At 57.3% G+C, this 26,362-nt stretch overlaps 1 protein-coding gene and 2 long non-coding RNA genes across 3 annotated transcripts; 2 read left to right on the top strand and 1 right to left on the bottom strand.

The window, feature by feature from the left end:
- Window positions 1-1,126: 1,126 nt before the first annotated feature.
- On the top strand, window positions 1,127-9,339 carry LOC118920485 (uncharacterized). Its single transcript, XR_008996821.1, has 3 exons — window positions 1,127-1,303; window positions 5,015-5,147; window positions 8,130-9,339. It is a non-coding gene; the product is annotated as an uncharacterized LOC118920485 (long non-coding RNA).
- Window positions 9,340-9,422: 83 nt separating this feature from the next.
- On the top strand, window positions 9,423-11,619 carry LOC118920486 (uncharacterized). The gene is made up of 3 exons (XR_008996677.1): window positions 9,423-10,646; window positions 11,015-11,203; window positions 11,492-11,619. It is a non-coding gene; the product is annotated as an uncharacterized LOC118920486 (long non-coding RNA).
- MYMK (myomaker, myoblast fusion factor) lies at window positions 11,234-22,506 on the bottom strand. Its single transcript, XM_036901408.2, has 5 exons — window positions 22,142-22,506; window positions 18,028-18,142; window positions 17,121-17,269; window positions 15,012-15,128; window positions 11,234-14,471 (listed from the first exon to the last, which is right to left on the bottom strand). Exons 1-5 carry the CDS (start codon window positions 22,274-22,276, stop codon window positions 14,322-14,324), a joined length of 666 nt encoding a protein of 221 aa, XP_036757303.1. The 5' UTR covers window positions 22,277-22,506; the 3' UTR covers window positions 11,234-14,321.
- Window positions 22,507-26,362: the final 3,856 nt, after the last annotated feature.

Here is a 26,362-nt window from a genome sequence, read left to right on the forward strand (position 1 = left end):
CTCTGGCTTTGAAAACTCCCCCAGACACACTTGGAGCGGGGGCTCCTGTGAAGCAGCCCCCGGAGCCAGCCCAGCACCTCTCTCTGGGCTGCTCCCACATGATGGCTGAGGAGCCCCTCAGTGGCGCGGGGAGCAGGCTCCTGTCCCACAACAGCTTGTAGAAGTGAGGGAGGCTGTCTGATACCTGAGAATCCCTGGGAACCACTGGGCAAGCCCCTGATCTACCCTGTGTGCGTCCTGCTTCAGCTCACGCCACTCTCGGGGAGGGCGGAGGGGGGTGTGGTGTGACGAGAATCCTCTGCGGCCTCTACATAAGGTCGAGAGCAGCGTCCTCACTGTTTGGGGCCTCCCGATGCTCCCCCCTGAAGCCGGCTGGCCTGAACTGCAGGCTTGACGACCTGGATCGGGCCCCTGGCCTCTGGGAAGCTGAGTTGCCGCAGACTTGGCCTTTCCTCCGTCGGGAGCTGAAATGCGTGTCTGCGCCAGCGGGCTGGGGGTGGAGCAGCTGGCCTGGCCTCCGGGAAGGGTTCCTGGGGCCCAGCCACGGACTGGGCGTGCAGCCCTGCAGAGCGGGCCCCCTCCTGGAGCTCCCGTCCACCCTGCCGACTGGGGCTGACTCGGTGGTCTGGGGTGTGACAGACTGGAGAAAGAACACGGCCCCCTGACCTTGGAAGCTGTCTGAGAGAGATTTCAAGGTGAGACACGGGCTGGGATTGAGTGTCCCAGTCCTGCAGAGAGAGGGGTATTGGTGTGCACGCGGACGGCGTGGGGTCAGGACCACAGGCTCTGCAGCTCACTGCCAGGGTCCAAGTCCTGCCCTGTCACTTTCAGTTGACCTTGACCTTGGGCATGCTGCCCAGTTTCTCTGTCTGTTCCCTCAGCTGGGATGGTAATAGCGCCTCCCACTCAGGCTGTCTGAGGATTAAGTGAGTTCATGCACAGTGCGAGCTCAGACCCCCAGCCTGGCAGAAGTGTCTGCAGGGGGAAAGGCCCACGATTTCAGGTGGTTTGAATATTCTTCCTTTTGCTCATCTGCACATTTGAATTTTCATTTCTGAAAAGTTAAATGGTTGTTTTGAGCATAAAACACCCGTGTGTTGCTTGCAAGGTAAAAAGCGGGAAAAAAATGAATGAAAACATCACAAAGCTGCCCGTCCATCACATGCTGACAGTGTGGCTGCTGACCGACCGCAGGGCTGGGGAGATGCAGGGAGGACTTGAGTCAGCGGGATGGGGCCCCAGTGCGGCTCCATGAGTTGGCGATATGCACATGTGGATGCAGGACACTCCTCGGCAGCGAGTGGTGAGCGGTGGGACGCTCGTGGAGGGGCAATTTGGGAGGGTAGCAGGGGAGGTGGGGGGACCATGGAAGGGCCAGGTCTTAGAGGACAATATGATCTATCAGGTAGGGAGCAGTGCATGCATGTGTGCACCACGCTCACCCCATACACACGCTCACACATGCGTGTGTACACTCGGAGGCATAAACTACATGCTGTAGTAGGTTTGGAACCTAAGGGGAGACACTGGGGGAACATGTGAGGCCAGCCTCTGGGGGCGTGACACAGCAGGCAGGCAATGCTTGGGGGTCTCTGAAACTGGAACTCAGGCTGAGGGGACATGACTTGCCCCAGCAACTTGCTGGGTCAGGGCTGGGAGGGCAGCAGTTCTTGACCAAGGGAAGTCGCAGCCCACAGTGGCCTGTGTGCAGGATTCTGGGGACAGGCTTCACCAAGTCCTCGGATCTCCGCGGTGGCTCCTGAGTAGGTCGATGAGAACCACAGTGCAGGGTTCCAGAAGCTGCAAAGCCCTGTCCTGCTGTCTTCCCAGCCACTCTGGGAGGTCAGCACCCAGCCCTACCCGACAGAAGGCACCCAGCCTGGAAGGTCTCCGAGGGGAAGCTTGTGCATTCCTCTGCTTTCAGGCTGGAGGTGTCCCCCACCCACAGGGCTGGGGACTGCTTTGTCAGGCTGGGATGGGGGCCAGCTGAGCCCCGGGACACGCCGTCCCCTGGCCTGGCCTCCTGGAGCGGGGCCTGTGCTGGGAATGGCGTCCGACCCTGTGTTCCAAGAGGGGCTGGGGCAGTGTCCTCAGGACACAGCTGTGCCCAGATGTTCTCCGAATGACATCATCCCGAAAGTCCACCTCTCCTGCAGCAGCTCTGCTGACACAGGTGTCAGGCCCTTTTGGGGACCTATGACCCTCAGGGTAACAGGACAGAGGCTGAGATCTGCTTGGCCTGCAGAGTTTAGGAAAAGTGTTGACTTCCTAAGGCCTCCTGGGTACACTGTGGGACTAAGAAGTTTTGTCTACAGCCCAGTCCACGGGATGCGCTTTGCTCAGGCTTGAGAAGTTAGGGGAGGTGCTGGCTTCCAGCAACGGTTCGTAACTCCCTCATGACCGCCATGAACTCAGAGGTGTACCGCCCGGAAGCTGTTCCTCACTAGAGCGTCAATGGAAGGAGGGAAAACTGGGTTTGTGTTCAGATGTTGGCTTGGCTACCATCTTGGGCAAGTCACACAGCTTCTCAGTGCACTGGGGTTCCCACGGTTTAGGGGCTCCTTCCTGCAGTGCTTCCCAGAGGCCTTGAGATCCAGCCTGAAGGGCCAGTATGCCTCTGGAGGTGCCAAGCATCTGACTGCTGCTACTGGCCTCTGTGAAGGGGGCTCTGTAGCACCCTCCCCTCCCTCCTGTGCCTACTCCCTCTGGAATGCCCACTGTCTGAGGGCGGTGAAGTCATCAGTCTTATTCACGGCTGATCCCCAGCCTCAACCAGTGCCTGGCTTGGAGAAGCCCAACAAATATTGGATGGATGGGCGGATGGATGGGTGGATGGGTGGATGGATGGGTGGATGGGTGGGTGGATGGGTGGATGGGTGGATGGGTGGGTGGATGGATGGGTAGGTGGATGGATGGATGGGTGGATGGGTGGACGGATGGGTGGATGGGTGGGTGGATGGATGGATGGGTGGATGGGTGGATGGGTGGATGGATGGATGGATGGGTGGATGGATGGGTGGATGGATGGGTGGATGGGTAGGTGGATGGGTGGATGGGCGGGTGGATGGATGGGTGGGTGGATGGATGGATGGGTGGATGGGTGGGTGGATGGGTGGATGGATGGGTGGATGGGTGGATGGGTGGATGGATGGGTGGGTGGATGGGTGGATGGATGGGTAGATGGATGGGTGGGTGGATGGATGGATGGATGGGCGATGGATGGGTGGGTGGATGGATGGGCAGATGGGTGGATGGGTGGATGGATGGGTGGGTGGATGGGTGGATGGATGGGTAGATGAATGGGTGAGTGGATGGGTGGATGGATGGGTGGATGGATGGGTGGGTGGATGGATGGGCAGATGGGTGGATGGGTGGATGGATGGGTGGGTGGATGGATGGGTGGGTGGATGGATGGGTAGGTGGATGGATGGATGGATGGGTGGACGGATGGGTGGATGGGTGGGTGGATGGATGGGTGGGTGGATGGATGGATGGATGGGTGGGTGGATGGGTGGATGGATGGGTAGATGGATGGGTGGGTGGATGGATGGATGGATGGGCGATGGATGGGTGGGTGGATGGATGGATGGATGGGTGGGTGGATGGATGGGTGGGTGGATGGATGGGTAGGTGGATGGATTGATGGGTGGATGGGTGGACGGATGGGTGGATGGGTGGGTGGATGGATGGATGGATGGGTGGGTGGATGGATGGGTGGGTGGATGGATGGGTAGGTGGATGGATGGATGGGTGGATGGGTGGAAGGGTGGATGGATGGGTGGGTGGATGGGTGGACGGATGGGTGGATGGGTGGGTGGATGGATGGATGGATGGGTGGATGGGTGGGTGGATGGGCGGATGGATGGGTGGGTGGATAGATTGATGGTTGGGTGGATGGGTGGATGGGTGGATGGATGGGTGGATGGATGGATAGATGGGTGGATGGGTGGATGGATGGATGAATGGGTGGATGGATGGATGGGTGGGTGGATGGATGGATGGGTGGATGGGTGGAAGGGTGGATGGATGGGTGGATGGGTGGGTGGATGGGTGGATGAATGGATGGATGGATGAATGGGTGGATGGGTGGGTGGATGGATGGATGGATGGGTGGGTGGATGGATGGATGGATGGGTGGGTGGATGGATGTATGGATGGGTGGGTGGATGGGTGGATGGATGGATGGATGGATGGGTGGATGGGTGGATGGATGGATGGATGGATGGGTGGATGGGTGGATGGATGGATGGGTGGATGGATGGACGGGTGGTAGATGGATGGGATTCTCATCTGTTGAGAGAAGCATAGGTTAAGGACATAAATCCTAGAGCCAGACTGTCCAAGTTCTGTGGTTGGAGTCTGTGACTTTTATTGGCTATGTGACCTTTAGTGAGTTATTCAATATCCCTGTGCCTCAGTTTCCTCATCTGTACAGTAAGGGTAAAAGATTTCTGTTCCTATCAATACAGCCAGTTAAAACCTCTGCCAACCCTCTCACTAACAGCAGCCTGACAGTTCTGGACAGAATAAAAGATGCCCATCCTGAACACTGTCTTCAGCAGGCTAGGAGACGTGGAGTCCTCAGGCCAGGATGGGGCAAGGCAGACCCAGAGAGGAACATGGCACATTAAAAAAAATGCTGGCTTTGCTCTGAGGTGTCGGGGGATGAGGGCTGCTGCACCATGTCTGAAACAGAAAGCTGAACTTATTGTTTGTTAAGCCAGGAGAGCCGTCATCATGAGGTTGCCCAAGCAACTGTCGAGCCAGGCACACTTAGAAGCGTGGTGTCATGCCTGAGGAGATGCTCAGAAGGGAGTGTCTGGAGGTGGGTGGTCTTCAGCTGAGGGAGTGTTGTTCCTTCAGTGTGACTACTGCTGACAGGCTAACTGAAGTGTGCTGTCATCAATATTGGGATGGATTTGAAATGGGTTCTGGAATGCCTGGGTTATGATGGCCAAAGAACACTGTCTTTTCCTTTTGAATTTGGAGAATTGAAACTTTTCTATTCTCTTAGGTAAAGCAGAGCATCATTGTTTGGCTCTCTTTGGCACTTGAGGACAGAAGACAAAGCTCAGAGCCTGGCCATGCTGGGGGGCTAATGGAAGACCACCTCCATGAATCCTGGGCTCCCAAGGGCTCCCTTCAAGGTAAACTAGAAAACCCTCTGTCTTCCAGGGATTGTATCAGCACTGCCTCTCTCAAGCCACGGTGCTGACTTGAGGAGGAAAGCTTCTGTAAGAATTCATAGTGATAAGCTGGCCCTCATGTGTGTGCAGCCTGAATTCACATTCCCTAAATTACACCCAAAGCTCAAGCAAGGGGTTTTAGTTTAAAGGATTCTCAGACCGGGAGTTCCCCTGCTAAGGCAGAAGCAAAGATTCCACTTTCCAATGGAATCTGCCTGTGTCTCAGACCTCAGGAAATTTCTACAAAGTTCTACAGCGAATGAATAGTTCATGGTAAACACTGATTAAACAACAAGGAGACAGTTCACCATGAGCAAATAGTAGGTGATAGAATCACACTGGCGAAACATTCAAATATTAGAAAATCAGGTCCCAAAGATAAAACAAATGTGTTTATACAAGAAATAAAAGGGAGTTGAATACATTGATAAAGGACAAGCCTACTGCTAGAAATAAAAAACATAACACTTGGATTAAAAACCAAAGGATGGTTTAACAACAGCTTAGACACAGCTAAAGAGGGTATTAGTGAACTGAAGGATGAGGCAAAAGAAATTAGGAGAAATGTACTACTGAGAGATAAAGATCTGGGAAACAGGAAAGAACACGGAGAATAGAGTGTGGAGATAAACACATGCTGATTGGAGTTCCAGAAAATGAGGAGGGGCAGAATAGGGACAGGGGTCTGTCTGAAGAGGTTTTATGCTGAAACTGTTCTAGATCTAATGAAAGACAGCCACCCACTAATAAAAGAAGCCCAGTGAGTGTCAAGCAAGAGAAAGAATAAGGGATCCATACCTAGTCACTTCAGAGTGAAAATGCAGAACACCAAAGACCAAGGGAAGACCTGACAGAGAGATAAAGCATAGATTACCTTCAAGGATAATTACCCCCAAGAGCTTACATTTTAGTAGCAACAACAGGAACTTGAGAAAAGAGAAGTGGTATCAAGGTGCTAAGAGCAAACGACTGTGAAGCCAGAAGTCCCTATCCAGCGGGAAGGGTAAAATAAAGACAGTTAGCGGGGGAGTGACCCCCGATGGAACCACGGAAGCTTCAGACAGGATGAAATCAAGGGGATTGTGATACTTGTGGGCAAATTGGAGTCAGTAACGATGGTGGGAATGTGATGTGGGGTTTACGTGAATACAGAGCAAAAGTACAAGGCGATGGCCTCAAAGTGAGGGAAGGAGTGATGGCAGTTGGGAAGTCTGAACCCTTGTGACGTTCAGGAGGAAGACAGGGACTGATTTCGTATAGACTTTGATAAGCAACCACGAAAAGGATAGAAATAGAGTGTGTACAGTCCAGGAGCAGAGAGAAAAGAATGGAAGATCTCAGTAACCCAAAAGATGGCAAGAAAAGGGAGAAAAGCACACAGAGAAAAGGCAGAATCTATAGAAAAGACAAACTGAGATGGTAAAAATTAGTCCAAATATATTGGCAATTACAATATATAGAAACTGATAGAATGTCACAGTTAGAAGATGATTTCAGGCCAGATGTAAAGGACAAAAATCTAGCTCATGTTTGTAAGAAACACATCTAAAATATAAAGATACAAAAAGATTGAAGGAAAAAATTATGCAAATATGAAGCCAGAGAGAATTGGAAAGACTATATTCACATCATAAAAACATACTGTAAGTCGAAAAAGAACTACTAGAAATAGTTCATGACTAATGATAAAAAGTTTGATTTATCGGAAAGCTATAATGTGGCTTGAATGTACCTAACGACAAAATGTCAAGCTACATCAAGCAAAACGTGGCGCCTACAAGAAAAAATGACAAATTCGCTGTGAGAGTGGAAATGTTTTAAGAAACAGGTTTCTACACATATAACTTAAAGACTATAAATCTACCCATATTAAGTTTAATGAGTTTTTGTCCATTTACACTGTTACGTAACCCTCACTCCAATCCAGTTTTAAGATGCTCCTATAACCCCAACAGTTCACCTGGGCCCCTTTGTGGCAGAGCCCTGACCACCCCCTGCCCCACACACTCCTGGGCAGCCAGCCCTGTGTTTCTGTCTGTGTAGTTTTACCTCTTCCAGGAATTAGGTGATACTGTTTATGTGATATGTTGCCTTTTTGACTCCAGCCATCCTGGTGGGTGTGAAGTGGGATCTCATTTGGGATTTTCCGCTGATAGAATGACATTAGCTTCCCTTCCTGGACGCACTGGCCTCTCATAAATCTTTGGTGAAGAGTCTGTTGAAATCCTTCACTCATTTTTCCTTCAGTTGTTTATCTTCTTATCACTGAGTTCTGAAAATTTACTTATATACTCTGCATGTAAGCCCTGTGTCATATGGCTATTTTGATTTTGAAAATATTTTTTTTCTTGTCAGGAAGCAGCCTGCTTCTCATCATGTTAATTTTCCTAATGATGTCTTCCAAAGGGCAGAAGTTCTCAATTTTGATGAAGTCTAGTTTATTATTTTTTTCTTCAATGGATCTCACATTTGGTGTGGAAGCTAAGAGATGTCGGCCTAACCCAGGGTCACAGGATTTTCTCTTGTATTTTCTGCTAAAAGCTCTCTGGATTTTTGGAGTTAATTATGGGGTATGTTGTGAGGTAGGGTCAGGTTCCCTTTTTTGCATGTGGACTCTCATTTGTTCCAGCGTCCTTTGTTTTAAAGGCTGCTCTTTGCCCCCTGGGGGGGCCTCAGGAATCGACAGCAGTGACTTAGCAGGGCGTAGACTGTTAAGCGACCAGCCAGCAAGCTCAGTCTGACGGGCTCATACACAGTGTGCGGCACGCACATGCTTTTCAGGTTCCCACAGGGCATTTATGACAACTGACCACACACCCGGGCATAAGGCGAACCTTAGCCAATTTCAAAGCATGGGGTCTCTCGCCTGACCTCAGTACCAGGGAGAAATCAGTGATAGTGGCTGATCGAAAAACTTGGAAACTCCCTTCTCTGCAAATTAAGGAAGAAGACCTCATAATGGAAACCAGAACAAGGTGACCCAGTGCCTGTCTGAGATGGCGGCTGAACGAAGCAGCGCAGGGAAGCCCGAAGGCTCGAGAAAGCGGTGGTAGGTCTTTTCTCCCCCTGGCTTCCTCTCCTTCATGCTCCTTTTCTGGGTCATGCTCTGGTTTATTTTCTGGGTGCTGCCCATGGTCAGTCACACACCAGGCTTGGTGGGGCTGCCAGTATTCCCGGGTAGTGTGAGAGACACCACTGCATTGGAGCAATGAACCCCACAGCCAAGGCCTCGGTGCCCACAGAGCCTGGTGGCTGGGATGGTCCACGGTGAAGTTCCCCACTGTGCCATCAGACAGAAGGACAAGCAGGCCGTGGGGGACAGTGGACAGCACTCAGGATCAGGGAACCCCGAAGAGAACAGGGTTGGATCTCACTCTATCGGCACAAGGTCTCAGGCACACTGGCTCTTCACTGAGCTTGTTTCCCAGCCTGTGCAGTGGGGACAGCCACGATGCCACGTCCATCAGGACAAGGAGGTGACCATGGGTGTGAGAGCCCCGCCCAGGCTATGGAGTCCATCACAGGTGATCCTGGCGATTGTAGGGCATGGGCATCATGGGGCTCAGCAGAGAAGAGCACACATGCGCAGAAGGGACGGACCAGCCCTTGCTGTCCCCTTAAATTGCCTTTTGGGCCGATGTCTGGGGCTCTGCTCTTCTGTGATTTCTGGAGCTGGCTGCAGATCACCCTGTCCCTCTGCCCTCCTCTCCTACCGCTGGAAGTCAGGGCTGTTGATCTGAGGCCCGCAGCTTGCTGGAGCCCGAGGCGGCAGCAGGCGCTTATCGGCTGCTGCTTTGAGGCCGGCCTCTGCGGTGCAGGGGGCGGGGGGCTCTGCCAAACATCTTCCAGATGTGGCCACAGCTACCCGATAGCCTGGCTCTGGCTGAGGCCCGCAGCCAGCAGGCTCCTGTTAGCTGAGCCGTTTAGGAAAACAAAACCCAGTGATGGCACGAGAGGCCCAACTTCTCGGAAGGCAGAGAAAGTAGTGGCTGGGCTGGCGCATGGTCCCAGGCCCAGAGAGCCAGGCCTGCCCAGCCTGGCCCTGAGCTTGGGGTGGTCACAGCCATCTGCTGGCTGCCTCCTGGGGGGCCCAGTCTCTTAGCCTACAGGGGCTCCCTGGGGCTGAATGTTCACTGTGCATGAGGGTGGGGGATGCAGGAGCCCTCTCCTGCTTGCCTGGCCAAAATGGTTACTTGACTCTATGGTGCCGATTTGCGGGTGGATTCAGGTCCCGTGCATCTCAGCGGGCATTTCTGAGCCAGGGCTGCCTTTCCTGACCCCATCCCCTCTCTCCTTCCTTTGTCTCTGCTACCCCCAGTGGACTATGGGAGTCTGGAGGCAGAACCCACATATGGCTGGCTCCTGGTGAATCCTTGGGGTTGGGAAAGCTGCTTGGCACGCAGCGACCACTCAGGAAGGAGGTGGTGTTCAAGCTGGCCCCGTGCTTCCTGCTAGGCCAGGCCAGCCTTAGGGGAAGACAGAAAGCCCCAGAGAAGAGCAGGTGTCCTGACGCCGAGGCGGGGATGTCCCCAAGCCCTGTAACGTGCACACTGCAACCCAGAGGCCAGCACACGTCTGCCTCTGAGGTCCTGTTCACATATCCAGGTGACCTCGAACCCTCCCTCCCCCTTGCTCCACCCTCAGACCTTGAACACACCAGGCACACCCATCTCTCTCCTGTCCTGGAACACGTGCCAGTGGCACAGGCGAGAACAGTCGTCTGTCGGCCCCTCCTCTCCACTGGGGCAGAGTGGTGGATGCTCTGACAAGAAGGTTGCCAGAGGTTGTGGGGACATTCAGGGACCGAGGGCCATCGGACTCAGGACCGTGGAATCTGAACTGTCACAGACGAGGTGCCTGGCGGCTTGCATGGTTCAGTCTGCTTTGCTTTTCTGGTTTCAGTCTCAAACCTGCCTCTTCCAGACAGCCTTCCTTGCTTACTTCCTTGATCCATCATTCTTAATCCATCAGATACGCTTGGTTTGAAGCATCCCGTTTCTTTGGCGAATGGGGGTATTCGGTACTGTAACTGGGGTGAATGCCCCCTGACAGTAAGGACCCTCTAGTACACTCTAGAGTCTACCTTGCTTGCCCATGACCACTGATAATGAAAATAATAATGATGCCATTTTTTAGATGTCATTTAAAAAAAACCATGCCGAGTGCTTTGTATTCAATTATCTCATGCAATCCTGGCAATGCCCATAGGAAGTGGACACCATTACATATGGGAAACCGAGGCTGAGAGAACAGAACACAGGGAGCTTGCTGGTGGCCACAGAGGGCCAGCTGCGGCTCAGGCGTTTCCTCTCCTGCGCCCCTGATGCCTCCCCCACCCTGGCCGCTGGCCTCCTCTGCCTTGTTCACTTCCTCAGGACCTTTCCGGTTCAGCCAGCCTCCGACTTGATTGGCCCAGCAGGCCGGACTGGGGCAGCGGGTGAGGCTGCCATTCCATCAAAGGTGAGGAAACCAGGTGTAGAGGTGGGAAGTGTGGATCCAGAACGGGGGCCATGGGGGTGGCCAGGGTGGTGGCCGGGTGCCTGGGCAGCAGTGCCCTGTGCAGCCATGAACCATGCTGGTCAGCAAGCTCTGCTAACCCGCAGCAGCTGCCCAGCGAGCCTAGCGCAGGCCTGGGGCCTCCTGCTGCCTGCGCAGGCCTTGCCCACCTGCCTGGCCCTCCTCCCTGCAGGCCCTCCCACCAAGCCCCTGCGGCAGTGCCCCGCAGGCCTGCCCTAAGTACAAGCACAGCTCCCAGAGCAAGTCTGCAGGAGGCAGATGGGGAGCTGTTAAGCCTGTTTAAAAGGGGCAATAAAAGTTTTGGGTTTCAGATGCTCTTACCGGAGAACAGAGACAGGAAATTTCAGTAGCAGATGCAACAGAGGCCACGCACAGAGACTGCCCAGGCGAAAACTCTTCATGCACAAACAGAGGATGTCTTGCCAGGGGCCGTGCCAGCCTCACCCCAGCTCCAAGGAGGGGGAGGGGCATCTCCAATAGACTGTTTCGTCTGCGTTTCTGTAAATGTTTATAATACTTCCCCGTTTGGGCTGCTGGAGGTGCCAGCTGGGTTTCAAGGGCATGTGCGCGGGGAGGGAGTGTGGCACGGGCCGGCATTGGCCGCCTCTGCTTCTTGCTCTGCAGGGTCTGCAAGCCAGGCCATGGCCTGGGGAGGTGGCAGTGGGGCCTGTGTCTGCCCCACCCCCGGTTCAGGAAGGGTCCGGCTTGGGGGGGACACCCCACCCCCACCTCCATGCCCTGTGTACCGGGTGCTGCAGCCCCTCTACCTGTGTCTTGGTTTAACCCAGGACCCCCAGACCCACATGTCCAGGGAGCCAGGCCATTCCTCTTGTGTCCTGCAGACGTGCAGACCCCTGCAGTAGCTGTTAACCATCGGGGTAGGCTTGCCTGGCGAAATCCAGGGCGCCGAGTCAAATTGGAATTTCAGATCAACAGTGAATCATTTTTTGGTGTAAGTATGTCTCAAGTAAATATGCCCCATATATTATTGCATGGGACATTTGTAGGTGAAAGAGTTATTTATTGTTTAGTTGAAATTCAAATGTAACCGGGCATCCTGTATGTTAGCTGTAACCTACGGCTGCTTAAATTTAAATGAACCAAAATCAACTGCCATTTAAAGATTTAGTGCCTCTGTTGTACCAGTCATGTATCACATGCTCGGTGGCCAGGGGCAGCAGGCAGCTGCCACACTGGGTGGCTCTAGCACCTCCATGGCAGAGAACTAGGCTGGGCTTCTGGTAACATCTAGGACAATGTTCTCACCGGAGGAAATCTCAGGACTCACGTCCCTAGTGCCCCAGGGCTGGGACGGGGATCCCTCTGGAGCCCATTGGGGCTGGGGTGACCTTGGAGGCCTTTGCTGGCACAGGTGCCACGAATCATGGACCCAGGGCTCAAGGACATGTGGACTCGGAGGCATTTGATTCGGACGCTATCATACTTCTTCCCTGTTAGTCTTGAGGCGTTCGGGTGGCCGTTCTGGGTGGCCTGCTGCCTTTCTGTCCCCTTCTGGGCACTTCCCTCCTGCCTCTGGGTAGAGCCCCCAGGATGATAAAATGGGTCTTCCAGGCAGAGGAAGAGGTCTCTGGGATGAGGGGCAGGATCGGCACCACCACCAACCCAGCTGCCAGTGTCCAAGGGGTGAGGGCCCTCGGTGTCCCTTCTGCAAAGCGGGGTCTCTGTGGGGCTGACGCTGCTTAGGAGGGGCACAGTGGGCCTGGAGCCCGAGCGGCGGACAGGGCTGAGGGCTGGAGCACCACTCCTAATTGCCCATGACTTGCAGACTTGGCTGTGCTCCCAGACAGCCTCATAGATCAGCGCGGCCACAGTGAGTAGCCCTTACACGCTTGGCAGGCCCCTCGCCTCCTCCCTGGTCGGGAGCATCCCACGGCCTCCAAGTTTCCATGTGCTGTTGCAGAGCCAGGAGCTGGGGCATGCTGGCTGTGGGGGGCAAGGGGAGCCGAGGGGCTGGTGGGGCGGAGGGGAGGTGGTGAGGGGCAGAGGCCGGCCAGCTTGCAGATGGCTGTTTCTGGAGCGATGCCTTCAGGCCGTCCCTCTGCCCCCGAGTCTTCCCCTCTCCTTGTGGAGGTGGAGACGGGGCTGGAGTGGGACACTGGGCCTGGGAGGCCCTCTCTCCTCACTGTGTGTGTGTGCACCCCCTCAACCAGACCAGAAGCTACTGGAGGCAGCACCTGCCCTGCCCTCTGTCGGGGCACAGAGGCCCTGTTTCCATGCCCCCTCCCTATGGAGGGGACACAACATGTGGGGTCTCTACTTCCTCATTGGAGGGATGATGCACCCACTCCCCAGGTCCTGGTGAGGACCCTGATCTGGCGTGAGGAGCCAATGGGCTGCTCTGTCATTAATGGGCTCTCGGGGCAGCAAGGGGCTGAGCCTGGGTGAGGCTGTGGGTGGCCAGGTCCCTAGATGGGGACCTTGGACAGTCAGTGAGGCCAATAGATGGGGGCACCTGGCCAAGGGGTTCACCTTGTCCCCAGCCCTGGAGCGCTGGAGCCAGCTATCTCCTGGCCCCCTGAGAGTGCAGTGGTGACGTTAGGACACAGCAGGCTGCCCCGTGCAGTAGGAGTGGGTGTGGGTAACTAGGTCCAGACAGGTGCAGGTAACTTCCTCCCCAACAGATCCGGGAAGCCCAGTGAGCCGGAGCTGTGGCCAGGCGGGGGTTTGTGAAGTGATGTCTGGGAGGCCCCCTCCTGCTATGCCCTGGGGCTGGGCGCAGACAGGCTCTGGACGGGAGCAGATTGACCTTCCACCACTCTACAGTGAGCCCTGTCCCAGGGGCCCAGCTGTGGGCCCTGCGGCCTCTGCTCCATGTCCACGCTGGGGGCCATGGGCAGGGCGGGAGGTGGGGGTGGATGGTGAGCTGAGGCCTAGCTCTGCGCTCCCACTCTGGGCCTTGAGCACACTGGGCACCTGGAGCCTCGGGCTTCTGTCTGTGCTGTGGGGATGGCCACCCCTCACTGCAGACCTGCTCTAAGAATTAGATGAAGTGGCTGACATAAAGTGATTGGTGCACAGGAAGGCCAGTGTGGTGGGGACCTTCCAGTCAGCTGTTAGTATTGAAATGGCTTGATTCAGGGACCCTGCTGGGGGGACAGCCAGGGGGTAGGCAGGCCTGGGCCAGGGACAGAGTGACCATACCGGCCTGGCTCCCTAAATGGGTGCATTCAGAGTCTGAGGGCACAGGACCCAAGTGGTGATACCCATTTCCAAGTAGAAAACAGATGGGTGAGGAGCACACGGACCAGGGAGGTGGGCAGAGCCTCTCTGTGCCGGGACTGGCCTGGGACTCCGGGTGATGGGGGGGGGGTAGGTAAGGGGACAGACACCGGCTCCAGGGCTGGCAGACACCCCTGCCTGTTGTGGCCTTGGCCTCGGGGCACAGGGAAGGGAGCTCTTCCCTCCAGTGTGGTCTCCCAGCACGAACCGACTAAGTGGGTTCTCAAGAAGCACTCGGCCGGATACTTCCCGAATCTGGGACTTCCTGGGATCCACATCCCCTGGGGTGGGGGAGGACAGGAGGACTTTCTCCAGCCGTGGGACAGGGGTGGGGGCCCGGGACTTGGAGTGGCAGGGAGGGTTGATGTGCGTGCAAAGTCAGACACAAGCACAGCAAAGGCCGGAGCAGTCCAGCTTGGCCGGGGGCCCTGCACTCCCAGCCTTCCTGTTGACCTTGGGCAGCAGCAGGGTGAAGGACATGGCCAGGGCACAGTGATAGAAGCTGTGGACGTAGGTGTAGTCCCACTCCTGCGGGGGGGAGGGGTCCGTCTGTGGCCTGAGCCCCCGCCCAGAAGCCCCAGCCCCTGCCCCAGGCCTGGTGAGCAGGACACCTGCCAGGACCCTGCTCCCATCCTGGGGAGCCTGGCCGGGCGCCCTCCTCCAAGGACCCCCTCACCGCCTGGCCCACTGCTTGGATCTTTCCTACCACTAAACCTCCACCGCATGAAGCTCTGGGCCTTGACAGGGAGGCTGGGCCATTTCTCCCCGGGGCCCTCACACCGTCTCCCCATTCTTGACCTCCCTCACCACTCCTTCCCCGTCCCCTTTGGGGCTGGGTTTCTCATCTAGATACAGGCTTGGCCGCATGACCTCAAAGCCACACAGCAAGTCCCCGGGGGGCAGGGTCTGGGGGATGCTCTGCCTAGAGGGAGGTACCCCAAATGCTGCCTGGGAGGCAAAGAGTGAGTAGGAGGGTGACATGCCGAAGACCCCACCCCACAAAAAGGCCGTTCACCCACCCTGAGCAAGTGCTGAAGTGGACCTGCATGCACGGGGCCCGGCTGGTACCTCGAAGAAGAAGCGAAGCATCAGGGCCAAGGCCCCGAAACAGAGGCCGGGGCCTATCTGCTGGGTGTAGACGCTCTTGTCCGGGTACAGACCCTTCTTCTCCTTCATCTGCTGCAGCTGCGGGGACATGGCGGCAGGGCAGCTCTCAGGGCGCCGCGTGGGGTCGGCCGCCCCGAGCAGGCTGGGACGCTGGCCTGGGCGCCTGCACCCTGGTCTTCCTTGGGTGGGAGATGGACTCAGGGGGGTGTCCCACTGTGCTCAGCTCTGCGGCTGAAGGACCAGAGGGGACCCCAGCCTGGATGACACCCCTGCCCTGCCTGCCTCTGTGTGGTGTGACAAAGTCGACCCTGCTCGTGTCCCAGCCAGTGGGAGCCCCGAGGGCATTAGACACAGTGATTATTTACAGCAAAGGGGTGTCATTGGACGTGGTCTCCAGTGTGGCCCACAGGTTGCCTGGATGGTGGCCTGAGAGACCCTTTAGCTGCTTTCAAAGGTAACGGACTCATCGTACTACTTATTAGACAAGCCCGACCAGCACGTTAGACCTGTAAAGTTCAGGTGGGAATTCATGCCTGATAAGACGGTTCACACTGGAAAAAGGAAGCGAGTGCGGCTGCACACCTCGGGGCCGCTGGCGTGCAGGGGGTTTGGATTTCAGCGGGAGAGATGGCGGTGTGCGAGGAGGCCCCACGGTCGGCACAAACGCTCCCAGGGGAGCGTGTAAGGATGGTGAGAGGCGTCAGGGCAGCTTCTGACACCACGTGAATCAGGAAAGAAAGCCTGATTTCGGTTTTCTGAAATTTGCCATTGCAGATGGGGAATTGGTGTCTGTCACAGAGCAGGCAGCGCTCTGTGGTGCGGCCCGTTTGCCCGGGGTGCCGGTGGCTGCAGCCCGGGAAGCCCTCAGCCAGCCACGCCCACACCTTCAGACCGGGGGCGCCTGCCCTGGTGGCGCCCCAGCAGTGCCCCGGCCTGGCCCTGCCTGGCTGCCCTGTCACCCCGTGCTCTCTGCTTCCTCCCCTTGACGGTTGCTGTTGGCGATTCGCTGTTTGCAGCTCGAGAAGGGACGAGCCTCTGGGAGAAAAATCCACCCTCATTCCAGAAAACAACTGCCCTTGAAAATCCAAAATAAACTGCATGTTAAATGGTCTAGAAAACACAATTGGAACCCCAGATGTAGGGAGCCAGGCAGCCCGCTGGGTTCCTGTGGCCGGAACCACAGCCCGAGGGCCATGGAAGTCCCCATGTGCTTGGTGGGGACACTAGCAAGTGACTTCTGCTCTGGCTAATTAAAACCCAGCCCAAATTCCAACCTGGCCAAGCTCTGCAGGGAGAGCTCCTCGTAAGGGGGTGAGGAACAGGGGTCTCCCTCCTCCTGCGGGCCGAGCGCAGCGTCAGGCCCAGCTCCGAGCTGACCCGTAATGGCGTGCTCATCGGCACGGCCCTCCCTCGGGTGCCCACGGCAGCCCTCCTCTCTCAGACAGCCTTGAAGGGCCTCCTGGGCCAGCCCGGGCCGCCAGTGCCCAGTGAGGAGCCATCAGTGCTGGAAACCCGGACTCAGTGCTTTGGTGCTCACGAGAAGTCACGTCTTCCCGTCGACTGCACACCACGTCCTCCCTCGTCATTAGAACCAAGCTCATGGATCACCTCCTCCATTAAGTCTTCCCAGATTAACCCAGGCCATTTCCAATGGATTTTGCATGTCCAAAGCAGTCATTCTCTTCAACAACAATAATAGTAATAATGATAATGATAATAAAATGGCTCCTATTTGTCGAGCACATTAGAAGCCAAGCGTGTACTTTAGAGGCATGATCTCAGATAGTTTTGGAGCCAGCCCTATGAGGGAGCTGCTGGACTGTTCCTGCCACACCCACTTTACAGGTGTGGAAACTGAGGCGGAGAGGTTAGGTACCTTGGGTTAGGTCAGTGAGCACAGGCATGGCACAGACCACGGCAGGTGCACCCAGGGGCCATTCTCTATGTGTTTGACCTGAAGCCCTGTCTCTGACCTGCCCGCCCAGGAGGCAGAAGGAAGCAGAGACCCGAGGTGGGGGAAGCAGGGTCCGGGGAGGGCCTCCCTGTCTGCTGAGGCCCATACGTACGCACCCACTTTGCAGCAATGATGAGGACGGCTGTGCCAATGGGGCCTGAGTACACCCCGTAGCCCCGGCGGTCATGGTAGATGCGCACCGCCATGGTCAGGACGCCAAACATCATGCAAGTTGACCTCTTGGGTTCGTCGAAGTCGGCCAGTGCTGGAGGGACCGGGCAGAGAGACGGGGAGGGTGAGTGGCCACCGCTCCCCGAGAGGCATCCCTTAGAGGCCCAAGTAGAGCGCCCCCTCTGCCCGCCTGGCCACCCGGAGGTTTGAATTGCAGCTGGCTTTAAAAGAAAGGAAGACACTGCTCTCCCATGGTCGGAACAACTTCAGTCATGCTTGTGGGAAGCTGCTTCAGTGGCCAGATCGATGTGCGAGGACTGAGAGTGAACCCTAGAATTCTAGGGCGGAGACACAAAGACACCCTCAGACTGGAGAAAGGGCCTGGCCAAAAAGCAGGGGGCCCCCATATAACAGGGACTGGGTGTGCTGCCTCTACCGCGAGGCGGTGGCAGGTGGGCGAAAGGAGGCTTCTGAAGGCCCCCTGCTTCCTAAAAAACCCAACCAAAGAAAAGCCTCGGGGCAGACCGTGAACTGCGGACAGTGATCCCCCCAGGGAAGTGGAGGGGTGACATCCATTTCTCCCTTTGTCTGCTCTTTGAGGTTTATTTGTCACAACAAGCCTTTGTTAAATGTGTACTTTTAAAAGGATACAAAAAATGGGAGTCAGGGCCTTGAAGAGCTGTATATGCTTTCTCAAGAATTAAGCGTGGCTCTGAGTCCCTGGAGAGGGGAGGAGGTTTTCAGAGGTGGGGAGCTGGGTGCAGAGTCATGGGGCTCTGCTTTTTTGGCCAGTGGTTGGCTGGGGAGCTGGACCCCATCGGCAGGGCTGGGCTACAAGGGGCGGCCACTCACCCATCAGCGACACCCACATGCTCAGGGCTGTCCCGTAGACGCTGAAGTACTCCAGGATGTCCTGGCGCATGAGGCACAGCACCGACAGCCCTGGCCCGTTGCACGCGTGGTAGAGCTGTGGGAAGACACAGACGTGGTCAGCAGGTGGGCAGCACTGAGCTATGGCCCCAGGGAGCCAGGCCACTCACTAGCTGTGAGCCCTTGGGCAAGTCACTTAAGGACTCCATGCCTCAGTTTCCCCATCTGGCAAATAGGGGTATTGCTGACTGCTCCCCTCACAGGGTGAGTGGCCTGGGATATGCAAGGGGCCCAGTCATGTCTCTCATTTTCTCTGACACGACTGGGAGGAAGCTTGGTGGCATGCAGACAGAGCCCGCTGAGGTGGGGAGCCCTGAAGTGATTAACGCGTCCCTCAGGGCATTCCTGGCCATTCCTTCACCCAGCACTGGATGGGAGGCCAGAGCCTCTTCTCTGGGGGCCAGGCTGCTCGTCTGGGGCATGGGGCCTTCTCCTCCACAATGCATCCTCTGACAACCGGGCTGCACCACAGTGGAAGTCCTCAGACTTGAGTGGGCCTCAGATCCCCTGGGGGGCTTGTGGAGACCCTGGTGGCTGAGCCCACTCTGACAGGTGCTGACTCAGCAGGTCTGGGGTGGGTCTCAGATCTGTGTTTTTAAGAGGGTCTCAGGCAGATGCCACGTGGCTTTCAGAACCACCGCCCGCAGCTTCCTGCCGTCTTCTTCACAGTCCAGGAAGGCCACAGAGATCCCTGTGCAGGTGCTGACAGCAGTGCGCTAGGCCCACCTATCTCCCCAACACTTCCTGACACTGATTCAATGACAATTTTTAAAGCAAAGTGCCTACATGGAGTATTTTCAGAGCAGTCAACTTGTTTCATACAGAAAACAACTCTCCCTTTTTGCATACACATTTCATCATTTTAAGTAATATTTAATTATGTGACGTAATTGTTTGGACAAGTCTCGCGGGCACAAACAAGCTTGGGAACCAGCACAATCGACCCTTGGTGAGCCCAGCACAGCAGGAGGGCGGATGCCTTCAGGAGAGCAGCCCGAAGCCTGGAGGCGCCCGATGGGTCAGACACGCTGGGGCCCAGTTAGAGCTCCTGCTGGTCATGGCTGTAGGTGACCTAAAGCTAACGCACACCTAGGAGGCTTTAGCAGATATAGTTTCCAGAACAAGGGAGGAGATGGTCTTCCTTCTTTCTGTTCAGGTCAGACCCACCTAGAGAACTGTGTTGAAGTCTGGCTACTGCACCCTTTGGAGTGATGTTGGCAAAAAGGAGGCTAGAGGAGAGCAACCAGGCTGTGGACATGACTGTTTAGTTTGGTGAAATGAAGCTTCAGGTGGGGCCTGATCAAGGTGTTCAAATCTCTGTGGGACAGAGGAAGGAGGACCTTGCTTCCCTTGGCACTGGCGGTCAGAGCCATGCCCTGTGAGCAGTGTGACGCTTTCCTGCCCTCCTCTCCTTCCAGACCTCCACGTCCCCACCCCCAGCCCAGCCTCACCATCTGCCTCTGCTTCTCCTTTGTTAGCACCACATGTGATTGCAGACTGACTCACTATGAGGTTCAGGGAGTGTCCGTGCCCTGCCCCCATCGGGAGCAGGAATCCTCCGGCCTCATTCCTTCAGTGGCCCCAGCTCCCCGTGCAAAGCTGGCTCACAGTTGAGGCTCACTCACCATTTGCTATGTGAATGCAGGGGCAGGGGGGCAGGGTTCAGGGCAGTTTGAAGGAGAGATGGCCGATGGGGGCGTCTCCTGCCAGGCCCTTGGTTCGGCTCTGTTGGGCAGGTGGGGAAGGTGAGAGTCAGGACAGTGCCACCTGCCCAGGAGGCAGGGGACTGCAGAGCGAGACGCATACCTAGCCTCCTCTCCTGCAGGGCCTCCCAAGCTCCTGACGCAGGGGCAGCTGGGGGCCTGGAGTGGGGGACGGCACAGCCTCTAAGGCCCACCGGCAGGCCTTGCTGTGTGAGCTCAGGAAGTGACTGGTGCTTGGGGCCCCTCTGTTGGGCTGGGACGAGAACACCCACTCTGCGGGGCAGGCCCGGGGATATGTGACAAAGCACACAGTGCAGTGGTCATCCTAGGAGAGTCCTGGGAACCCAGAAGAGGCTGTGGGGAGGCAGAATGTGTGACGGTGCCGCCTGGGGTGCTGGGAGAAAGGGCAGTGTGGTTCTGAGGACACTTGTCACAGGAGTCAGCTGGCCCTGCCACTCAGGGCAGGGCGGGCCCCTGAGGCTGGCCACGGAGGCAGCTGTGGAGCCGGCCTAGCCTGGCAGGGCCGGGCGGCCTATGGGGCCTGTGGCTTCCTGGGCGGGGCCCATGCTGGGCGGGGGGCCAAGAGCCCAGGCTCCTCTGCCTAGCACTCGGGCCCCAGTTCCTGCACAGCAGTCCTGAGGCCCCTCTGCCTCAGCGTGTCTTCTGCCACAGTTGACTTCCTGGCCTCCACCCAAGTGGGGGGTCCCACGAGGAGCATGGGGAATGGCGCGGGACAGAGTGCCTTGAATGACCGGGAGCTCAAGGACGTGTTGGTGCTTAGCCACACCAGTGACCCGACTTCTCTATCTTCATCTTTCGACTCAGGCTCTTCATCTTTCAAATGGGTCTGTCACAGTCTCAGGCTCATGGGGAGCCGAGAAGACTAAATCAGATGCGGATAGGGCCCCGGGAAGTCTCCCAGTCTGGACATTGTCTCATGGCCAGCACCACTGAGGCTAGGGTCTCTCCCACCCAGAGGAGAAGACCAAAGCCATGTGGAATCTGGCGCCTTGAGGTCCCGCCTGCCCTAGGTCACTGCTGCCTGTGGGGAAAACCGGCTCACATGCACACACAGCTTCTCCCACCGCGAGCTTGGGTTCAGCCAGTGAGGGTGTGGTCACTATACGCGGACACACACGTCTGCCGAACCATGTGTGTTTTCAAAGACCTCACTGCCCGGGGCTGCTCCACGTCCCCTGTTGCCTGCCCACAGAGGCCCTGCTGTGGGAGCGAGGCCGGCCCAGGGCAGGTGGCACGCTCGGCCTCGTGTCTGGCAGTGCCACAAGAGTCTGGGGGAATGCTCGACCCCCTGGTGCGTGCTTCTCTCGGGAAATTGGGTCCAAATGAAGGATGAGTATGGGCAGAGATGACAGAGGGAGCATCAGGAGAGCAAAGAAGAGAGTGGGGCCACCGTGGGTGCCCGGCAGTGAGGGTGGGTGGGGGGAGACCTGAGATGCAGAGGCAGGACGGCACTTCGACACAGACGGACGATGCGTGGACGATTGCTTAGAGTTACATAGACAGACAGAAGCTAGAGGCTGGACAGACAGAGCCCGAGAGACACATGGAGGGCCAGGGGAACAAAGCCAGAGGGAGAGAAATCAAGAGACTTAGAAAGAGGGCAGATGCTATGGGGATATAGCTCCAGAAGTCAAAAGAACCCGACACAGACAGAGAAAAAGAAAAAAAAAAGACACAGAGAAAACCAGTAAGAGAAACTTAGAGGGAAAGTGACTCACGGGGAATCGGCGAGGGGGAGAGAGAAGGAACACCAAGAGACAGTCACCCAGATATAAATAGAGAGAGAAGGAAAGACCCAGAAAGCCGAAAGGCCCCAGAAATGGAAGCAGGCCCTTCGCGGTGAGGCCGGCCCTGGAATCCTGGTCAGATTTGCCCAGGCCCTGCATATTCCCTGAACCCCACGAACCCCCTGCTGGGCCCAGCCCACCCTGTTCCTCCCTGCTTAGCTGCCCTATGTGTATGGCGGGGTCGAGGGGGTGGGCATGGCACATGGTGACCTCGGGCAGTTGGCCAGTGGCAAGAAAAGGGAACCCTGGAAGGGCTTGTCCTCGACGATTGAGCCTGGCCCATCCGGGGCTTGGCCTCACTCACACCATCCCAGAGAGATTTCCTGGCACAGATGGAGACACTGAGGTCCAGAGGGGAGGAGGGGGTCCCCCATCCCTCTCTCCTGGTGGCTGAGCTCCGTCTGTCACCTCCAAATCACTTTTCTTCATCACCCCATACAGGAAAGTGGTAGAAAGTCATCCCATCTTCTGTCCCTGGGAGCGCACCCTGTGTCGGTCCCCCCTGCCCTGGGGCCCCAGACTCACCGCCACGAAGAACATGGTGAAGAGGTAGACCATGGCCTCCATGTGGAACCGTCTCTTGGCAGCAATGCTGATGGTGGGGAGGAAGGCCAGGCTGCTGAGGGTGGGCAGGAGCAGTTTGGCCACAAGCGTCCCCATGGGCTGGGCAGCAAGGCACTGCCTGGGGCAGAGGGGAGAGTGCAGGCCTTCTGGGTCCCCAGGGCAGAAAGGGAGAAGGGTGCTCCCTTCAGCAGGAGCTCTGATGGCAGCTGTGGTTTAACTGCCCTGGAAAGAGGCAGGGATATGAACCCATATGTCGAGCAGCACAAGAGGGTCCAACAGCTGATGTGCCACGTGATCGGCACTTGTCCCTGGTTTTTTTTGGAGAGGCCTGAGTTGTTGATTCAGAGACCATATTTCTTTCCTCTGAGGCACCACCTTGGAGGAAAGTCCCACGAGTGTGATCCTCAGCTTCTGCCTGCTTTCCCTCCTGGCCTCCCCACAGGGCCCTCAGGGGCCCAGAGTGAGCAGACCCCTGGGCTCTGCTCTTGAGGCATGTCCACGGGTGGCCGGAGGCGAGAGAAGCCGAGGCGTAGCCGTTTCTAACCACTAGAAGGGCCCTGCAGGTGAGTTTCCCAGGTCACCAGCCCACAAGCACTGCTTACTGGCCTGCCCTCTCCCTGCACAGGCTGCTCGGCAGCCAGACTGACACGGTTCTTCGCCCTGGTCACACTGCCTCCCACCTGAAGTGACCCGGCCAGGGCCGTCTCTGCTAGCGTTCCCATGCAAGGTGGTGCTTGCCTCGCGGCGTCTCTTGGCCGGTCTTCTGGAAACAACCTTCCCCCGCTGCGAGAGGTCCCGGGACCTGTGTGGTCGGGTGCCGCCCTATCCTCTGGCCAAGGAATGATGGGAGTGTGTGACCTACCCAGGCAGGCCTCTCTCCCTGGACTGATAGTATGATTAACCAGATAGATGGATTGATTCGCTGTCTCCAAAAGAACAGCCTTTACTTCCATTTTATTTTTCATCATATAATTCACATATGACAAAAATGCGCAGATGTAAAGGACAGTTTGATGGGTTTGGAAAAACGCACATACCATATGACCACCACAGTGTCCCCCTCACCCCAGGACGTGCCCTATGCAGTGAGTGTTCCCAGCCACACACCTGCCTTTGCCTGCTTTAGAACTCCATGGAACTGGGCAGATGCTTTCTTTGGGTCTGGCTTCTTTTGTTTCAGCCACGGAACATTCCAGAGATTGCCCCGCATCGTGTCAAGTGGCTCATTCCTTTGGTTGCTGGGTGGGAAGTATTCCACCCCAGGGGTACGCCTTGCTTTTGTTCCTAGGACCCAGAATCTGCGTGTGGGAGCGGCAGTGGTGCTGTCGCATCTGAGCGCCTCTCCTGCCCTCTGGGAGCTCACACACGCCTTTCCAGAAATCTTGTTTTTGCCTTAAGTTTCCCGAGCCCGTTTCTGCTGTTTGTACGATACATCTGATCATGTCATTCTTCTGCTGAAATGCCTTCCAGGGCACCTGCAGTCCTTGGGGTGAAGTCTGAGCTCTTGGAGACCACCAGTCCACCCGTGGCCCAGCCCTGCTCGCCCCAGAGCGCAGCCCCCTCTCCAGCACATGCTCAGACCCTGCCTTCCCTCCTCCTGCCTACCCCCTGCAGGAACGGACTTCCTCCTTTGTTCTGGTCGATGTCTGGCTCACTCTGGCTGCTGCCTAAACAGCACGTCTGTGGGGAGTCTTCCCTCATGCCCCGGGCCCCTGGGCAGGCTGAGGTGCTCCTAAGCTGGGCCCAAGCCTGGCCCAGTGTTCAACAAACACTGGCTGAATGAATGACTTTGTTAAAGAATGAATGAAAGTCCAGGGCGGTGGGGCCGCCGCACATTTCAGTCTGGCACGTGGGAGCCTGGCTCCCTCTCCAAACGGGAAAACCAGATCCCACTGTGTGTGCAGATTTGGGTAAGAGGCAGGCAACCCACCGCAGGCCCCCCAGAGTCCCTGAGGATCCCGTCCACCTCTCCGCCCTTTGGAGGTGCCTGCTCGGACCCAGCCCCCTGGCCCCCAGCCCCCAGCCCTAGCTCCCAGTAGGAGGAGAAAGTGTGTGGCAAGGAAATGCGATTAGATGTCAGGTGCTAGGAGAGAACTCTCTGGAGCCATAACCGTGGAGAAGCAGGAAAACATTCCATAGTTGGTTCTGTGCACGAGTATGTGTGTGTTTTCTTTGCAGCTGTAAACTACAGGGCCGGGGCTGCAAGCTTGGGGAAGGGGTGCAGGGAGGCACACATGTTGTAGCAATTAAGGCAGAAGGGGGCTAAGGGGGATTGCCCCCAGGTGGCTGGGCCTGGGGCAGCCCCAGGGGCCCTTGCAGAAAGGCTGAACCCGCCAAGCGCAGAACGGCGGTGGGGGCAGCCTGCGTGTGGCTGCCGTCCGAGACCTGGCCGCCTGGAGACAGACCAGCTGGCTTGGGGGAAGGCGTCCAGCTCTGAACAGGACTGAAATGACCCTCGGTTCTCCCTGGACCAGGGAAAGTGGTTGGCCTGGGGAGCTGGGAAGGGGAGGTTGAGTGGAAGAGAGGGGCTGGCGGCTCTGGGGGTGTCGGCTGGGCTGGGAGCCCACTGAACCTGGGCAGGCCCTGAGCCAGCGGAGAGCCTGTTGGCACCCCGTCCTTCCCACCCTCCTTCGGCCTCCACCTGCCAGCCCTCCATCATCCCCCTTGCCCCACCTCACCTGTTGGAGTTCCACCTCATCAGCCTGCCAGGACATCCTCATGGTGCTCGTCTCCCCAATTCATTCTGTAGCCCTTAGCCTTTTCTGACCCCCAGTGGAGGCGACCTCTCCCTCCTGACCCCCACTGCACTGTGTGTCTTGAAAACCACTTACATGCAGACATTTATTCAGTGCCGGCCATGAGTGGGGCCCTGTGCCAAGCCCTCTTCCTTCTTTGTCCTGTTAAGTCCTGTTAGCAGGGGGTGGGGGTAGATGCCTCTGTCCAGCCTGTTTTACAGCGAGGAGACGGAGGTCCAGGGAGGAGTGGACACTGGCTGCTGCCACCGGTGTCCCTGCAGAGTGAGCCCGTCTCAGAACTGCTCTGCCTACCCCTCCAGCCCGCACAGCATCCCTCCTCTGCCCAGCAGATGGCGCCAGTCCCAATGGGACCCTAGGGGGCTGGTCCCGGTGGGTTGGCCTGGGGGACGGGGGACGGAGCCGACCTGCATGGGCTCCCTTCCCTCTCCGCTTGTCCCAGAGCAGGCTGGTTTTATAGAAGTGCTGAAATGCCTGGAATGCCACATAGCTCCACCTCCCGGACAGCTGCCTGTCTGCCCTGTCTGCCCTGCCCACCCGGGAGAGCTGGGCCAGCCGCTGCATTTGTTCCTCCGGGTTTCAAACCCCCGACCCCTGCTCTGGTCATCCCAGAGCTCAGTGGCCCTGGTGCCTCAGCTTTCCGTGGAGTGGCCCGCTGAGGCGTCCCTGCACCTGGTGGGAGGGGGCTGAGCTTTGGTGCTCCCCATCTTCTGCCTCGGGGTCCCCAGCCTGGACTGCCATCCAGGCCTCTGCTCTGAGCACACGTCCTGTGCCTGCCATGGGGCTTGTGAGAGCCCTCAAGGGAATGGCTGAAAACTAGCGCTGGAGCCACTCTGGCTTCTGCGCACCTGCCAGGGGAGCCCAGCCGAGGGCTCTGCCCCTTCCTAGCTTGGGGGCTTTGCATGCTCTTTGTCCTTGTGGGCCTCAGTGTCCTCGTCTTCAAAACGGAGCTCTGTTCCCCTGCCTCACGGGTTGCTGTGAGCCCTGGGGAGTGTTCAGAGCTCCGGGTGGTGTTGGCCCCCCAGGAAACACCCCGAGTGTCTGTTCAGTAAACCAGTAAAGAGCGAACTCGCAGCACTGGTGGGAGCCCTCATCCTCCCAAAGCTGGGCCTCATCACCCACCCCCAGGGCACCCGGGGGCTCACAGCGGGGGTGGGACTGACCCAGGCTCGCCTGCTTCGCACAGCTGTGCCATCGCCTGCTCCCCGTCGTGGGCTGCTGAGTGCTGCCAGGCCCTGAACCTGTGTCCTCGGGGTGCAGAGGAGAGAATGAGGCCTAGAGAGATGGGCCCCGCGGCAGGAGAGGGGCTGGTGGCCATCGGTCTGGTCCGGGAGCCGTACCGGGCACAGGCTCTTCCTCGCGGGCTGTCGCGGGTTTGCTCGAGGACGCCGACCTCTGCCGTCCCTGCTGGAGCTCTCCCGAATGGCCT

This window comes from Manis pentadactyla, chromosome 3 (genome assembly GCF_030020395.1).
Source record: "Manis pentadactyla isolate mManPen7 chromosome 3, mManPen7.hap1, whole genome shotgun sequence".
Taxonomy (NCBI): Eukaryota; Metazoa; Chordata; class Mammalia; order Pholidota; family Manidae; genus Manis; species Manis pentadactyla.

Excerpts from the sequence above, each read along its gene's own strand:
- MYMK (XM_036901408.2), bottom strand. The coding sequence starts at position 22,276 with ATGGGGACGCTTGTGGCCAAACTGCTCCTGCCCACCCTCAGCAGCCTG. Across the intron at positions 18,143-22,141 it reads TCACCATGTTCTTCGTGGCG|CTCTACCACGCGTGCAACGG; the intron begins GTGAGTCTGGGG and ends GTCTTCCCACAG. Across the intron at positions 14,472-15,011 it reads TGCTTCGCTTCTTCTTCGAG|GAGTGGGACTACACCTACGT; the intron begins GTACCAGCCGGG and ends TCCCCCCCGCAG.